The sequence below is a fragment of the Panthera uncia genome (assembly GCF_023721935.1).
Source record: "Panthera uncia isolate 11264 chromosome C1 unlocalized genomic scaffold, Puncia_PCG_1.0 HiC_scaffold_3, whole genome shotgun sequence".
In the NCBI taxonomy this organism is placed as follows: Eukaryota; Metazoa; Chordata; class Mammalia; order Carnivora; family Felidae; genus Panthera; species Panthera uncia.
Genome location: NW_026057584.1, coordinates 63,637,768 through 63,655,324, shown reverse-complemented (window position 1 = coordinate 63,655,324; position 17,557 = coordinate 63,637,768). Strand labels below are relative to the sequence as shown.

The following is a 17,557-nucleotide window of genomic DNA, read 5'->3' as shown; positions in this document are numbered from 1 at the left end:
GAAAGAAAGAAAGAAAGAAAGAAAGAAAGAAAGAAAGAAAGAAAGAAAGAAAGGAGGGAGGGAGGAAGGGGAGGAAGGAGGGAAGGAAGGAAGGGAGGAAGGAAGAAAAAAACCTTCTCCTATAAACCATACTGAGGACAAGCAAGAACTGTGGTTCACAGGGTTGGGAGCCACTGAGGAAGAGCTAAACTCCTAAGACAGGGCTGGCTTGGAAGCTTGGCTAAGCCACTGAGCAGCCCGATTACCCCGGCAGGTTACCCCATGTCCTTGAACCTCAGTGTCCTGTCATAAAAGGAGATTATTAATGCCGTCTACATAGGATTTTTGTGAAAGAAGTGAAACGAGACCTACAGCACTCCTCGCAGGATGCCTAGCACATAACACAAGCGTTAAAAGACAGCCTCTCAATGTCTCGGTTCCTTCTCTGCAGATGAGCAACCCCATACTGATCACTTACCTCAAGTGTCCCAAATTCCTGACTCAACCTCAAAGAAACGGAGACAGACGCTGGCAGCAGCGCCTACCCTGCCCTACAGAAACATCAATCACAGAACGTGCTCCGTGTGTCCTGCCAGCTCTAAGAGTCTGTAATGTGTGTATAGGTCACTGGGCCACGAGTCTGTAGCTTTATTCCTGACTCTACGTTGTCTCCCACAGGAGTTTTCCTAAGTGCTTCACCCCGTGTTTAATTCATACCACCCTGTCATATTTCATGCATCCTGGTACACCGCCTCAAGCCCTTTTGTGATAAGGAGCCTAACATATACTTATGCAAAGGGTTCAAAACACCTAGCATAGGGGCACCCGCCTGGCTCTGTGGGCAGAGTGTGCAACTCCTGATCTCAGGGTTGTAAGTTCAAGCCCCACGTTGGGTGCAGAGGTTACTTAAAAAATAAAATCTTTTAAAAACAAAAATAAAAAAACACAGAGCACAGAAAAGAGTTTGAAGATATAATAATTAGGAAAAGTTAAAGCCTAGTGTCTTTTGTTCCTAAAACCAGGAGATTCACAAAGTACTGAAAGAAATTTCATTACAGAAAAGAAACAGTTTAAATGGATTCTGAATTCAAAATAATAAACTACACTTAACCAAATTAGCATATTTTCACAGCTTATGTAAATCCTAAATAAATTCTTCTTCATCTGATATTGGTGGCAAAATATCCCACTCAGCCTTAGTTAGGAATCAAATTTCTCAGCCTCCAAAATCATGTGCAGTTAAATCTGAGAAGATGTTATTTCTAACTTTATTCTAGAGCAGTGGTTTTTAACCTTGGCTGCACATTGAAATCACCTGGGTAGCTTTAAAAAATACTAGGGCCTGGAGCCTAGCCCCAGAGATGCTGATGCAAATTGGTTTAGGATAAGAGGCTGGGAATGAAAATTTTCAAAAGCTCCTAGGTGATTCTAATGTTCGGCCAAGGTTGAGAACTACTGTTTTCAAGCTAGGCACTAAGATGCATCATTCCTTCAATGAAACACTGAGAGAAACACCTACCTCTCAGGCATACTTCCACACTGCAACTTTTAATCCTTTAAAAAGGGGAAAATATGTATGATTTACAAATACTATCAAATGAAACCTATATTTCCAAATGCAAGAGATAACCAGATACATCTTTTAAAATGTATGCAACATTCTGCAGGCATTTTAAGAACTCCTTAAATGGTGAGGGTAACCACGTTAAATAACACTTTTCAGAAAGTCATTCTCCAGCTTGCAATTCCATAACAATTCCATAACAGCACCATCATGAAGGGTAACCTAATATTCATAAATAGCCCGATACTGTAAGTGGCAGAATTAAAACAAAGACAAAAACAAAACCCATAAATTTCTATGATCTCAAATGTCAGACAAGAAAAGATTGACAAAGTTGTTACAAGAGCAATGTATTTTTTTTGGACTGTCATTTTCAATCAGGCAAATGTCAGTATCAGGTCTTTCAATGTAAAAAACTATGTATCACATGTGCAGCAAACTCTTACCTCTTTTCAAAGAAGAGTATCAAAAGGGAAAAACCTACTTTAAAAAACGTTAAGTGAAATATTTCGACTTGTACCCAAATGTATCAACCATTGTTCCTTGCCATTTAGTTTTGTAGTTATTTTTATAGGACTTGGTATCTGTGTTTATCCAAGTGAAGTCCATTGAAGACAGGATTAGAAATGGGAAAAGTCTAGATAAGACAGGGAAATATTTTTTAAGAAATTAGGAGAAGGAGGGGCCAGGGTGGCTCAAGTCACTTGAGCGCCCCACTCTTGGTTTCGACTCAGGTCATCGTCTTGCAGTTTTGTGGGTTCAAGCCCCGCGTTAGGCTCTGTGCTGGCAGTGCAGAGCCTGTGTGGGATTCTCTCTCTCTCTCTCTCTCTCTCTCTCTCTCCCTCTCTCTGCCCCTCCCCTACCCATGCTGTCTCTGTTTCTCTCAAAATAAATAAATAAGCTTAAAAAAAGAAATTAGGAAAAGGGGAGCAGAAATTCCCTGACGGCCTTACTCAGTGTTGGCAGAGAAGTATTTAAAACAAAAGGTAGAGTGTCATGGGAGTTGGAGAGTGGGTAAATCCCTCGAAATCAGCAGGGGAATCACAAAGGGTAAACATCTACTTGCTGGCAGAAGAGAATGCACATCCCAGAGCCTCCCGGCTTGGTGATGATGTCACAAAGTTGGGCACCCTGCAAAAACTGTCCAAACAAAAAAGAAGAATTTTACTTGGAAACGTAAGAAACTGTCGGTATAGTTGTTTTCTTCAAAAGAAACAAGGAGAGGGAAAGGAAGGGAAGAATCAAAGTGTGATGTTGAAATACTATAGGAAAACCCAATGGGGAGGAACCCAATTTCTCCCACTGTTGGCTAAGAGGTTCTTCAGCAAACAGTAAGAGGATGCCCTATGAGTTCCGGAAGCTCTTAAGTTGGCCGTCATGGAATCTGAATCAGATTCAGCTATCAATAACAGCTGTTTGATCACTTAATTGACTACGATTGGGAGTCTTGGAAAAAGTCAAGTCAAAGACTTCATTAAAAACAGAAACAGGAAGAATTTTTCTTGTCCGCCAATTTATGTTGCTGGAAACCTCCAGGCCAACTTTTAGCACAGCTGCTCTATTTGGCTTCATCACCAAACAATGAGAATGTGAGGTCAAGTGTGTCTTTTTCTTTTTTTGTGGTGCCCCCCGTCCCACGCTGGGGGCCAGTGTGCAGCCTGGGGTCTGCCAGGGAACAGCCCTCCTGCAGAAGCAGCCAGAGCCCTACCCAACACGCTCAGACCTTCTCTCTGACTGTTCCACAGTCCTTCTGTTTCCACAGCAGCTAATTAATTGTGGAAATAACCAAACCAAAACAAAGAAGATAACAGAGGAAAGAACAAAATCCTTGGTCTCAACCCAAGCCAATAACATTTTCCAGAAGGATGGTAAAAGGGAGGTATAAAAAATAAACAAGATGTAACTAAAGTTGTATTCAATCTAAGTGTGCTTTCCCCATTTTCTCCTACTCTGAAAATGAGTATGTACTGGGTCTCTCTGTTACTAAGCACATGTAAGTTCAGAAACATGTGTCCTTACAATATTCATTTCTGTTTACTCTTTGGGGAAAAAATGAGATGTTAAACATTTTAGCAAGCCATTTCTTTTTTTTTTTTTTTAATTTTTTTCAATGTTTATTCATTTTTGGAGAGAGACAGAGCATTAACAGGGGAGGGGCAGAGAGAGAGAGAGACACAGAATTTGAAGCAGGCTCCAGGCTCTGAGCTCTCAGCACAGAGCCCCATGCAGGGCTTGAACCCACGAACTGTGAGATTATGACCTGAGCCGAAGTCGGACACTCAACCGATGGAGCCACGCAGGCACCCACCCCAGCAAGCCATTTCTAACACATGTATAAAAATTGACCTAAAAGTAAATTCAACTAGTATGTTTATTACCTGAATCAACTATAACATTTAAATTTCACGTTCCAAATTCTATGAATTTGGTTCTACGAATCACACGCCAGCTAATGTAACTTTAGAGCTGTAAAAATAAATTAGTTTTGCATATGTAATATTCTCTAATTTCTTAAAAATGTATGTCTTCAAAATATCCAAAAATCTCCCATTCCTAATCCTGCCCTCAGCTGGATTATACTTTGGTAAAAACAAACACCAAAGTGTATGAAAATAATTACAAAACTAAGTAAAATAATTTAATATTTGAGACCTGAAATGCTCAAAATAGTACATTCAGTAAAATACACTTGTATTTTAATGCTATACCCTTGGTATAAAAGATTCTACAAGAAACAGCCAAATGCAATTCATTACCACGTATGGTGAAGCACTAATGAGCTGGGATATGAATAATTAATCTACTAATTAAAAAATTCTTTTGTTCAAAAAGCATGGAAAAATACTTTCATTTATATAATAAGGAAAACACACATTATAGTTTCCAGCTTTTTAGGCTGACATCCTCAAACCAGTATAATTTTTTTCTACAATAAGCAAGGCTTACAAAAGTATGAACACAATTACAGACATTAGGCAAAAATGCAGGGAAAAAAATTTTTTTTAATTTTTTAAACCTTGGGAAGCCTGGGTGGCTCAGTCGGTTATGCTTCCGACTTTGGCTCAGGTCATGATCTTGCAGCTCATGAGTTCGAGCCCTGTGTCGGGGTCTGTGCTGACAGCTCAGAGCCTGGAGTCTGCTTCAGATTCTGTGTCTCCCTCTCTCTCTACCTCTCCCTCCCTTTCTATGTCTCTCTCAAAAATAAATAAACGTAAAAAAATTTTAATTTTCTAAATCTCAATTAAAAGGGGGAAAACCCCTTCTAGCTAGAAGAACTGCTCAGAGGTCCCAAATAATTGTAATTTATTTTTAAATAAGTATGAGAGAAGCCTATGTCAGATAACTAAACTATTAGGGGATAATTAAACTATTCTCTCAAATGACCATTAGGCAAAATAAACATCTAAAGCTTTATTCTCCAAAATAACCTACAAATCATAGTTGATTTATTCCTCTAAAGACAAATAAAGAGAGTAGAGAGAAAGGGAGAGATGAGTAGAAAGAAAAGAGCAGATCAAAAGAAATAAGAAATAACATTATGGCAGAAAAGCAAAATGAGGGCAGGGGCTTTGTTCTGAGGAAAGTAAGCTCTCGATTTATCTATGAATCGTATCCATGAAATACAGCAAAATATCCTTACAGAAATGATATAGGAAGAGAAGGGCAAATGCCAGATTCTTTCCGGTTGGAGGCTGAGAGGCTCTTTCATTATGTACACAGGAGACACAGATGGCACCCTATGTACCCCAATCTATGCACTTACAGTGGAATGTTACTGTTACCCTGTAACACTGGAGTGACTTGACTCTATCCTGAATTATAAGCATAATTTGCTAGTAATCAGTGTTTTTCTGCAAGTAATTTTTAAAAGTAACTTCATTAAAAGAATTGATTTTTAAATACACAGAACCATAGACTTCGGTGATAAAAATAAGTTTTGCCATCAAGCAGAATTCCTCACTGAACAAATGAAAAGACTGAGGTATAAATGATTCGTCTCAAGTCCACGATCCAAGTGAAGACCCGGGCCCTCTGACCCAGGAAGCAATTCTCCCTCCATCACAAGTTTCAGCAATCACGGGTAGCCGTTGCTTTTTGAAACAATTTTGCTCACATTTGTCACCCATCATATACTACCATATTTTAATGATCACTACATATTATTTCATAATAGAATCACACAATGGACCTTTTTTTTTTTTTCTTTGAAGAAACAAGCACTTTGCCTGGCCCCAGGGCCAGGGTCTCTCTTACACACATAGCATTCCTGTCCCTAAGAATTAAACGGTATGTTTTGAGAGCATTGATGTATATGAAGGAATGAGAAAATGCTACTGAGTTTTCTGTGACTAGGTACCAAAGACAAGACTAAAAATATGAGAGCTCTAGTCCAGAGAAAACACATTGAGGATATGGCTAAAGTCTAAAAATCATGAAGTCAAGTAAGGTGATGAATCAAAATGTTCATCAGTCCCTGGGTAAAAATAATGAAGAGTTCCCTGAAGGTTGGAAAAAGTGGGTTTTAAGACGAATGAAAGGAAGGACGACTATGTCACATTTATGGAACTGTCACCTGGTGACAGAGACCAAAAGATGAGTTCAGAAAGAACAGGTTAATTCTTCACTCATGAAATAGATTTTAAGGGAAGTAAGTGGGCCCTTGAGCAGCATCCCTAACCTCTGAGGCTGACCACAAACGAGAGAACTAAGCTCTTTCAAGAAACCTCAAGGCCACCTTCACATAAAATATACTAGTTGGCATGACAGTGGATCAGACCCATTTAGGAAGCCTTAAATTCCTACTGAAAAGCAAGGAATGCACACTAGAGAATCTGTCTATATTCTGTTAAGCCATGTCTAGATGGAAAAAGTGTAGAAAGCTATCCTTAGCTCAAAAAGCTCACCAACCCAAAATAAAAATGAAGAAACTCATTTACCAGTCCCCAGGCTCCCCAAAAAACAGAAATCATCTTTGTTTTCCCATCGCCTGGCTCAGTGTCTAGCACCTAGTAGGGTTTAATAATCACACAGTCCACAAGTTCTGCTCTAAAACTATAAATACCTCCCAGAGAGTGTTAGCCTATTATAGTCATTTACACCACTGCGGGATTAAAAAAAAAAAAAAATGTGGGATTAGCAAATCTCAGAAATTACCAAAGCCTCTAGGTTGGAGTGGTCAGAAATACAGAACATACAAGTAACATCCCCTGCCTCCTGGAAAATTAACCACCAAATCATCATACCTAAAGAGATTAGGATATAGTTACAGGCCAAACTCTACAACATACATGAAAACTTAAAAGAATGCATAGAACAAGAATTAGATTAACTAAATGCTCTTCATGTGATGCCAAGAAAAACATTTGTTCTAGGGTTTTCTAACCTAATTGCCATGAAGATGAGCATATGCCTTTGTTGTCCTATATACACACCCAAAACCCATCCTTCTAATGGGCCTAAGCACAATGTAGAAACTCATTAAATATTTACCAAATAAATTACTAAATGTATATACATGAGATCTGGAACCAAATTATCATTGAGGAATATTACAGTACTCATTTCAACAATATAAATTTTACTTAAATTACCAATTTAAATTTAGCACCAATGATTTCATCTAATACTTCTTCCCTTCATTCTCAGAGACGATAGCTTCAGAAATCATGACCACCTGGGACGTCTGGGTGGCTCAGGCAGCTAAGTGTCCAACTCTTGATTTCTGCTCAAGTCATGATCTCACGGTTTGTGAGTTTGGGCACCACATCGGGCTCTGTGCTGACAGCACGGAGCCTGCTTGGGATTCTCTCTCTCTCCCTCCCTCTCTGCCCCCTTGTGCAAGTGCACGTGCATACATGCGCTCTCTCTCCCTCTCTCAAAATAAATAAACTTAAAAAAAAATGCTAAAAAAAAAGAAAAATCATGACCATTTGAACCCTTCATCAGCCAAACCTAAAATAAACTCCACATGAGCACAGAATCTGACAGATTGTCCATCTGCCCTGTGAGTGTAAACCCCACTTTCCTATGGGAGTTGGGACAAGGGGGCAGGGACAGGACAGAGGGTAGGAAGTGGGAGGCGATACAGTTTCAGTAGGGGAGGCAGATGTTCTAACTGCCAGCAAATAGTTGATAACTGTGACTTCTATGACATAACACTCACAAGATAAGGATTCCAGTGGCCATTGTTTCTTACAAGAACAATGGCTTCCAGTTAACACATGGCACAGTTTGTGAAATGATGCAGAGCACTGACCTATACATAATGTGCACACACACACATACACACACAGGGAATTAAAGGATTATTAGGATGCCGGATGTCCAAACACTGCCAAAATGTGAACCCGCAGAGATAATGAAAGTACGAGCAACAGCAGTATTAGAAATCAAAAGGATTACACCAACTTCGCTCCACACAATCTTGTGTGCCAACAGCTGGGCCACAAAGCCTGGCAACATTAGGTAGTCCATACTGTAAGTTCCATTTCTTTTTGTTTGCAAAGGACAAACATCCTAAAGGACCACAGCCATTCCCCGCCCCCCATCTCTAGAAATATCAAGACATCAAAAGCTCAAAGGTTCCAGGTTAAGGAAAGATCGACACAAGAAATCAATACACCTTTTAAATGAAAAGTGGATAATTATACACATATACTATGCTTTCTTAACACAACATGGGAACTAAGAGGGGGAAAAGAATGAGATAAATAAACTAACTGCTAATAAGCAAACTCATAACTCCTAAAACCTCAGATTAACGGAGACAAGCACAAAGCCAGAAAAGCCCCAGTCCTTACATGTGCAGCTATGCCCAAATTACAAGCACTATCTCCAAATGCCACTGTTACTGGTCCTGCTCTCAGGGAAACAGGAAAGGGCGTGGACTGCCCACCCTCCCCTCCATTCTCCCCCACCCTGCTGCCTCCACTAGGACCCTCCTGTAACTTCCATTGCTGGCAGCGGACTGCTGATGAGAAGCCAACAGAGGGAGAACGTGGAGGCCTGGGGCAGTTTGGGGCTTGGTAGAGATCAGGAACCACTGCCTCTGCCCAGAAGGCTGGTTCTGGAATTGTCAGACACAAATGCGCACAGGCCTCATACAGACCGTGTGTAAATATTCTGCTGGTACCAACAGGATGGCCATGGGACCTCCAACAGAGCACCACAATCAAATATAATCATCACGAGCAAATTTGTGAGTGGTATTTCCAGACAGGGCATATGGAAATGTACTCTCCAATCTTTTTTTTTTTTTTTTTTAATTAGTGTGTACTCAGTATAGACCCAGAATCTGAGGACACCTATAAAGGGATCTTAGAGATTTTCCAACCCATCTCTCTTTCTAAATAGTGCAGTACAGTTAGATGACTTGACCAAAGGTAGAAAATAAGTTGGTGGCAGAAGCAGGACCCGACTCTCCCCACAGTTTGTTAAGTGCTTTTTCCACTTGGGAAAAGTGACCTTCAAAATTGGTCAGGTGACGAAGGCACAATTTTATTGGTCGCTGTGATCACAAGCAACAGAAGGATGCAGCAATAATTTCAGTAAGAGCAAAGCACAGCTGATATTTTGAAGAAGGTAAAAAGCCTTAAATACATGCAAATTCTGTGAATTTGGGGCGTTTTCTTCCTTCCTCCCTTCCTCCTTCTCCCTCCCTCCCTCTGTTTCTTTCTTTCTCTTTCCTTTCTTTCTTTCTTCTTTCCTTCCTTTCTTCCTTTCTTTCTGAAATTAACATTAAATCGTGGTAGCCCTTCCTTTAATCTGAGTTAGCTGGCAATCTGTCGCTTCAATCCCAGTGAAATCTATGCCTTGTGTAGCCTAATTTAAAATGTGAGGCCAAACAGATCTGGAAAAGTACAGCTTTACCCTTGTACTTAATTTATACTATAGTGTGCTGTAATTAAGCCTGAAATAAAAGCTATATTCTGAGTAAAGACAAAAAGCTCTTGTTAATGGCATTCCATTCCCAATGTAGAACACAACAAAAGGCTTCTTCATTTGGAGCCAAATGTCATTATACTTTGTAGCTTGTGTGGAGCTGTCGTACTAATATTTGTCCTGGGATTAGGGTTGGGATAACCAATCAGTTAACTCCTCCGCTGCAGTTTCCTATTATCCTCAAATAAATGGCCAAAAGGAAAAAAAAAGAAAATTGGCAGGCAGAAGGACAACTATATTTATGAGATTAAACTCTCAAACCCTTCACAGTTTGCCGGGCAACTAATAACCATTTGCCAAGCTGTTCATTTAATAATGAGTCAGTTAAGCCAAGAGCAAATGTTCCTGCAACCAACCAGTGCTACTATAGTCATACCCACACTGAAAAGCTCCAATCATTTACGTAACGTACGTACTTCATTTAGAGTAAGAGGTACACGGTGCCACGTACGAGAAACAGACTGCTCTTGTCAGCCAAACCCAAGCCACCCTGCAGTATTCTGAATAACTGAAATGCGTAGGTCATTTTGTAATTTCTGAAAGGCACAATGACCGACAAACTGTTTGGAGAGTAATTCCTGTTTGTGTCGTGATTCTAGACAGAGGGCCAGAAGCTCTCCACCCGGCTCGGCACTTGCAGTATCACGTGGCCTTAGGTCAGCTAACTGCGTCTGCTCCCTGCTTTTCCAAAATAGAGTCGTCAGCACTGAGACCATCCCCACCCCGGAATTATGAGGACTGAACAAAATCCTGCTTGTCAAAGCAAAGTAAGTCACACGCTATACAACACCATCATCAGGTACGATATAATTAAGCAGGGGAGGAAACGCGGTGTGGGCTGCTTTCCAAGAAACACGTGTGTCCAAATAGGAGAGAACACCAAGCTGCCTTTGCTCTCCTTTCTCCTGTTTCTCTGGCCCATCTCCACACACCCATAAGTGACGAGGAGCAACCAGCAGGGATCCTCCGCTTTTTTACTTACTAATAGCTCATCCATACTGGTCTGGCATTTTTCCAAGTTGATCCGCTTTATGGCTACGCGTTCTTGCCTGGGCTTGCAAAGGGCAGCCTGGACCACAGCAGTAGCTCCACTGCCTGAAACGAAATAAAAACAGCATCAGCTATCAAGGGGCATGCTGTCTGGTTAATGTTCGTAACCCCCTTCATAAACAAATACCTATTTTTTAAAAAGTCTTCTCCTCAAGGTATTCAGAACATTACCTTTTGACATCTTTGTGAAGAGTTTCTAAATCTGAAAATAATCCTCTGTGGGAGGAAAGGGAAAATGTGGACTGTTCTACAGGCTACAAAAACAGTATCTGTACCCAGGAGGGCGACCCACATCGAAAAAGCCCACTTTCATATGGCAGGTGTATTGCTGCCCAGGACAAAGGCTGACCAAGTGACGGGTCTGAGGTCACAGGGACAAGAGACATGAGCGTCTGAGCACAACACTGCGTGGAGGCCATTACCATCCTTGGCTCCCAGTATTCTCTAACTTCAGTGCCCTTAAAATATCTCAAGCTCTTCTTCCACTTCAGCCCAAGCCAAACCACTACAGCTTGAGCTACTTCAGGGTTTCCACGAGATGCTGTGACAACTTATCTGCTCTGAGTGTTCTTTGAGCTTCTTTCTTCTGCGCTTGCTCTACAATTAGAAGAACAGGAATCAACCCAAGTATTCTCGTGTTGAAAGCACGACTTTCAAGGATGCCAAGCGAGTGATGCAAATGTGTAATTACAAAAGCTCTCGGCATTCATATGAATTTCCTATTTCTAAGGTTTCATGATCGTTAGCTAATGCACTCAAACTCCTAGGAGACAGAGTCATGTCATTATCCATATTTTATAAGAGCAAAATGTAGACGTGTAGTGATTTGTGGCAGAGCACAAAGAGCTCCTAATCCGATTTATATTCCACGGGGGCAAAAAGACCTCTGGGTTAAGGCATCTCACTTCTGCAAAGAATACCAAAACCCTCCTTCTGATCACATAAATCCTCTACCCCTGCAAGACTGCCAAGGAGAGAAACAGCCTAGGCCCAGGACTGTGTAAAAGAGGGTCAGATCTGACCATCGACCTTTCTCCTTAAAGCCTTTCTTCCAGGGCTACTTCTCGAATGACTCATCAAATATCATAAGATGTGGGCGGGGGCAGCTTTGGGCAATACGGAAGGGAGATCAGTATTCGCTTTCCTTACAGATGTGACAGACAGGGATGACATTTCTAGTACAAGTCAACACTTTCCCACGCCAAGGAAGTGCCCAAGGGGGTGTCTTCAGAGCTGAGATTCTGCCCTTTCTTTCCTCCTGTGGTCTCAACGTCAGCTCTGGCCCCCTGACCTGGTATCCCAAGCAGATCACCCTAAGCTCCAAAAATTCAAGACTCCCATTCGAGGAAGTCCAACCTGTGTTCATTGGGAAAGAAAATCTCCATATACTAACCACCCCCTGTATGGTATCTCTACTCATGCAATAATTGTCATTACAAGCCTGTTCACTTTTTGTTCCTAGCCTCATTTTATATGTGAGAACACTGGGACTTGGAAAACTTGCCCACGCAGCCAAGTGCCTGGGCCGGGGTCTGAGTCAGTCTGCCAGACTCCAAGCTCCATGCTCTTCCCTGCTTCCCATAGGCCAGAGCCCACATTTCCCTTCCTCACTTGTCCTGGCCTTATAGGACCAGAAAAAAATGTCCTCCATGCTTGAACAAAAGAGAAACCACCTAGAGGGAAGATTCAAGTGAGCCTTACTCTCTCGTTCAAGGACAGAGTGCTGTTGTCAGAGGTCGTTAAAAGGGCCTCCCTGTCCCTAATCTCACTGCCTGCTCCATCAGCTTCTATTCCAAGTCCTACCACATCGTCCTCGGCCCTGCAGATCACAGCATGCTGGGTTCAATCCAGAATGCTCTAGATATCAGAGCCAAATACTACAAAGAGCCCTGCTGATAGCAAAGTGTACTTTCCAGTCAAGGTCTCCAGAACAAGAGACCATCACTGGCGGAGCCACAGAGAAAGTGATAAGTAGCTGGTTAGCACAGGGCCTGGTATCCAGCAGAGAAATCAACAAACATCTTTAACGAGCTGCTGATGGGAAGCCATTCTCAGCTCTACCTGTTGTAAAACTCTCCCCAATTCCACTTTCCATCCTTAATCCACATCCCAGAACACTTCAAAGCAGTGGAACTGAAAAACAGGAAAGATGAAAACAGATTCCCAGAAGGGATAACACAAGTGCCTGTAAAAGGGGACTGCCTCCCATAGTCTTTTAAGTCCTTGACTATAAAAAAAAAGTCTCCTGCCTTCCACAGACATATGCAAGCATGTGGACAAAAATAAGAATTCTGGAAAGAGAGGCAGCGGTAGGGAAAGTCTTGTATAGAGTTGAACAACCTCAGAGTTGCTATTACTTAACAACTGTGAGTGGCTGGAAAACAAGTGGCACCTTCTCATCTCTAGGGAGAACGCACCTGAGATGACTGCCATAGCATGAACACGCGCAACCACCCGCTGGTCGATTTAGACCGCTTTGACTCCAAAGATTGCCTTCAACCACAAGAGAGATCAAGAGCAATGAGTGAGGGGCAGGAAGCCTTAAGGACAGTCAAGTCCAGTCCCTGGCATTATGGTTGAGAAAGAGAAGGGAGGAGCACTCTCACCAGAAAGCACCCTGATCTGGACTTCTGTGAGAAATAAATTCCCGTTGTTTGAGGCACCCAGGCCACAGTGTTTTGTTACAGGAGCCCAAGCTGATTAATACAAAAAAGCCCTTCATTATCCATCTACGTCACTGCCCCACTATCACCTGTGGTAAATAATGCCCTACAAATTAGACATTCTCAACAGCTGCCTAATCGAGTTAAGCGCTAGCTAAGACAACATTCAACTGAAGGGCCTCCGGTAGGCCACAGTAGCTCCCAAACCTTAGGTAAGGAAGACCCTAGAAGAGAAGGTTCAATAAACATTCTATGCAACTCTGGTAACAATTTCCTGTTTCCTAATTTCTAAAGCTCAGTTTCCTTAATGGGCATAATAAAATCTACCTGTGAGGCCTAATTACATCCCTGGAAACATCAACTCAATGAACATTAGGCGCTCTCTCTGCAATGCATTTCTGTACCTGCAATGCAAAGGACATAAACTGTATCTATAGTTTGCACTCACCCCAGGGCAAAAGAGAAGGCAAAGCCGTTCCATGTCAGTACTAAGTATCATTCTGCTTACCAGGAAGATTGACTTGGTTTAAAGAGGGAAAGAGGAGGGCTAACTTTGAAAACCAGAGGACTAAGTGATTTCTAAGGTCTGAGACAACATAATGAGTTGAACATAATAAAATAGAAGAATCCAGAGAATTCTGAAATAGCTATGAATTAATATCCTATAGCTAAACTTATTACTTATAATGTACTTTGATACATAACCTAAAAATCATTTTTAAAAATCTCAATCTGGATTGCATGAGTTCATAACCTAGGCCTGCCACATACTGAATGCTTATCCTTGGGGGCACCTGAGTGGCTCAGTCAGTTGAGCATCTGACTTCAGCTCAGGTCATGATCTCATGGCTCAGATTTTTGAGTTTGAGTCCTGCATTGCACTCTGCTTTCAGCATGGAGCCTGCTTGGGATCCTCTGTTCCCCACCGCCCTCTCTCTGACCTCCCCCACTTGCCCTCACTCTCTCTCAAAAATAAAATAAAAACATTTTTAAAAATAAAAAACAAACAAATGCTTATCCTTGGATGATTTACTTAACTTCTCCATGCCTCAATTTCTTCATTTGTATGATGGGCTCACAGGGCTCAAAGGGCAGCTATGAGGATCAAATGAGTTAATGCATGGAAAGCCCTTAGAACTGTTCCTACACAGGAAGTACTAATTAAATCTTAAGTTAGTATACTATTCAGGGACATCCCTCCAAGTCAACTGGTGTCCTGCCAATTTGTTGTTGCATTGCTACATATTTCATGATGTTGGTGTAACATAATTTATTCAGCCCTTCTTCTATTGATCAGTCTTCTCTTTATTTCCAGTTTTCCGCCCAATATGAATAATGTAGCAATAAAGATCTGGTACTTTAAAATATATGTATTAGTCTTTATTAAAAAAATTTTTTAATGTTTATTTTTGAAAGAGAAAGAGCATGAACGTGGGAGAGGCAGAGAGAGAGAGGGAGACACCGAATCCGAAGCAGGCCTGAGGCTCTGAGTGGTCAGCACAGAGTCGGATGTGGGGCTCAAACCCACGAACCTCGAGATCATTACCTGAGCCAAAGTCTGACACGTAACCGACTGGGCCACCCAGGTGCTCCAAAAATATATGTTTTAGTCTTTATGTTAAAGACTTATATATATTAGACTAATATATATTTCCTTATGTTAAAGTTAGGATGTGGTCAATTGTCCAGTAACCTCTCCTGAGTATGTCAGGATTTTAAAAATAAACAAAATAGATATATTAGCCTATAACATGAATGGTGGCCGGTGGAAGGAAGCTGTCATCACATCCTACTTAAATGAGGAGCACCAAGCCAAAACTTTTAACAAGAGTTTGCCCATCTCTTAGCACAGGAAAGAACTCTTTAATTACGCTTCCCTGTCCCTCCTCAGTGAGTAGTGTCCAGAGCTGTATCAGGCTTTCTTTTTGGATGTGCTGGTTGGTGGTAGATAGTAAACCAAACAAATGGCTTTGGTCCGGCAGATGACTCCTTCCAATTCTCTGTTTATCCAACTTACTCTATGTGTTCTATTTATATCATGTGCCCAACCTCAAAGCCCACGAGGCCAGTCAAGGTCACACGAGAGCCAGAAGCTGGCCAGTGAGTGAATGGACACACATGTGAGTTCTGCAGGGGCACAGCTGCCATTGTGCCTCCACTAATGTCACCACGGAAGCTTGCTGACCTAGCACAGCAAGATTCCAATTTTTGCAGAGAAGCTGAAAACTCAGAATTTTGCTTGAGACCTCCTAATATGATAAGGTTAGCAATTAATGTTTTTAAATACAAAAGCATTACGAATCACATAAAAGCTTGCTGCACTCTGTATTTTGCCTCCCCGTGTTACTACTATTTGGCTTCAAAGGTGCACCCTTCCTTACCTGATGGTCCAGTTTTTAAGTTATTAGCTTACACATATGAAGTTGCCATTCTTCCAGATCAAAAATGATCACATTTGATTCAGCGTAACATATGCACATACTCAGGACACGGGCCCAAACTGATTTATTACATGTCACCATGTTACCATCCACCTCGTCCTACTATTTCCCACAAAGAGAAAACTCTCAGGGCTATTTGCCTGTCATTTGGTGCATCCTACGTGAAAGGAACAGCACAATAAGCTTTCAAGTCAAACACACAGAACAGAAACAATGAGACAGGGGTTATGTGTAATTCGCTATTATGGATTCCTTAACAAAACAAGACACTACTGCTAAGCCTGTGTGTATAAAGGGTACAGACTGCGTGTATACACCAGGCAGCACACAGCAAGGCCACGTTTCTCAAGGAAGCTACAAGCAGGGGACCCTCCTGAGTTACGGATTTCTGCCTCCATCAAAAGAACCAGTTGGTAGACCCACCTTCTGGGATTGCTAGAGGAGATTCAGAGCTCACACAGATGGAAGGAGAGAAGGGAGGAAGGGAGGAAGGGAGGAAGGGAGGAAGGGAGGAAGGGAGGAAGGGAGGGAGGGAGGGAGGGAGGAAGGGAGGAAGGCAAGAAGGACAGGCAGGCAGGCAACCAGGGTGAGGTGGAGAAATGACCACTGAGCAAATATCTTTACCTTTCACCACTGATCTGGACAAACTACGGTAACTTACCCGAGAAAGCCTGGCTTGTTGGAACCTTTAGAGGTCACAGACCTCACCAAAGAAAAGCAGCACTTGTATATAACTCAGCAAGAACCATCTGATAATGCCACAGAAAAACAAAAAGTAGCCTGGGGATCTGATCTTAAGAGAGATAGAGGGGAACTGGGATGTGGAATCAAATTGAAGAGAATGTCAATAAACTCACCTTGGACCTCAAGCTACATCTAAAGCAACAATTAGGGGGAAAAAAACAACAACAAACAAACCCTGTACTACACTTACTAAATTCAGAAAGTACATGGATTGGGATTACCTGATATAAATAAAATCAATAATAAATATGGGGGGGTAAGTAAATTCTAGGCATCTGGTTAAAGAGGAGTGGTAAGTACATGATGAGGAATTATTAAAAAAACAGACTCCCATTGAATTCAATATGATTCATACTGGGATTTACTCATAGACATTTTCTGTTTTCTTAATGATATACAGTAGATTAAAAAAAAGCACTCTTTGAATATGATTACTTGCCAGTTTAAAAAAAAAAAACTTTATTAGTCTGAAGAGCACTCATTTAGGGGTCAGACCCCTTAAAGCTTAAACTCTTCTAGGATTCTAGCCCTGATGCTGACTTGGAGGAAATGTCTTTCTCTGTGAATGTGCATTTATTTGCTAAGAAAAAGAACATCCTCTTTCCAAGGGGCAGGTGCTTTTGACAACCTAGCCCCAGAGATTGGTGGGGAATCGCCTGAGACCTGCCTTCTCCAACAACCGCAGGTGAGTTAGTCATTTCCTCTCTGCTCCCGAGGACCAGGACCGGTGCGGCCTCATCCTAGCACTTCCACGAGCCTGGAGCGCTCTTCCTCTGCCGTATTACTCCTCAAATCAGCCCTTCCTATGAGGTCCCTGCCTGGAGCAGGAGGCCTTCAATAAGCGTTTGCTAAGTGAATCAAAACTCACGTCAACCCATCCCTGGGGAGGCCACCTATCCACAAGGGAGGTGAAGCTGTGTTCTACACAAAGAACACCAGGCCCTGGCCGACTATACAATGTAGAAGCGAGGAGGAAGTGCAATTTTACTCAAGTTGTTATCTCTGAACCGCTCGTCGTGTGTGTTCTGAGTAGGCAGTCGGTGGATAGTGGCAGTTAACTTCAAGAACAGGCCTAGGGAGCCTATCTGCCTGAAGTCATTTCTGATCCGCAGAACACCTGTTTTAATTTTGGAGTCAAATGTCACAGGAAAGCTCATACTGAAGAGCAGTGTGCC

The 17,557-nt window shown here is 41.9% G+C and overlaps 1 protein-coding gene across 7 annotated transcripts in view; it reads right to left on the bottom strand.

Annotated features, from left to right (window-relative positions):
* The window catches only part of STK39 (serine/threonine kinase 39), a 317,745-nt gene that overhangs the window by 247,989 nt on the left and 52,199 nt on the right, over window positions 1-17,557 (bottom strand). For all 7 annotated transcript variants that reach the window (XR_007454486.1, XM_049616066.1, XM_049616064.1 and 4 more), the window contains exon 2: window positions 10,467-10,579. Coding sequence is in view for 6 of the 7 variants with exons in the window: in XM_049616066.1 (XP_049472023.1) it covers window positions 10,467-10,579 (113 nt within the window). In the remaining variant the exon portion in view is untranslated. The remainder of the gene's footprint in view (window positions 1-10,466; window positions 10,580-17,557) is intronic.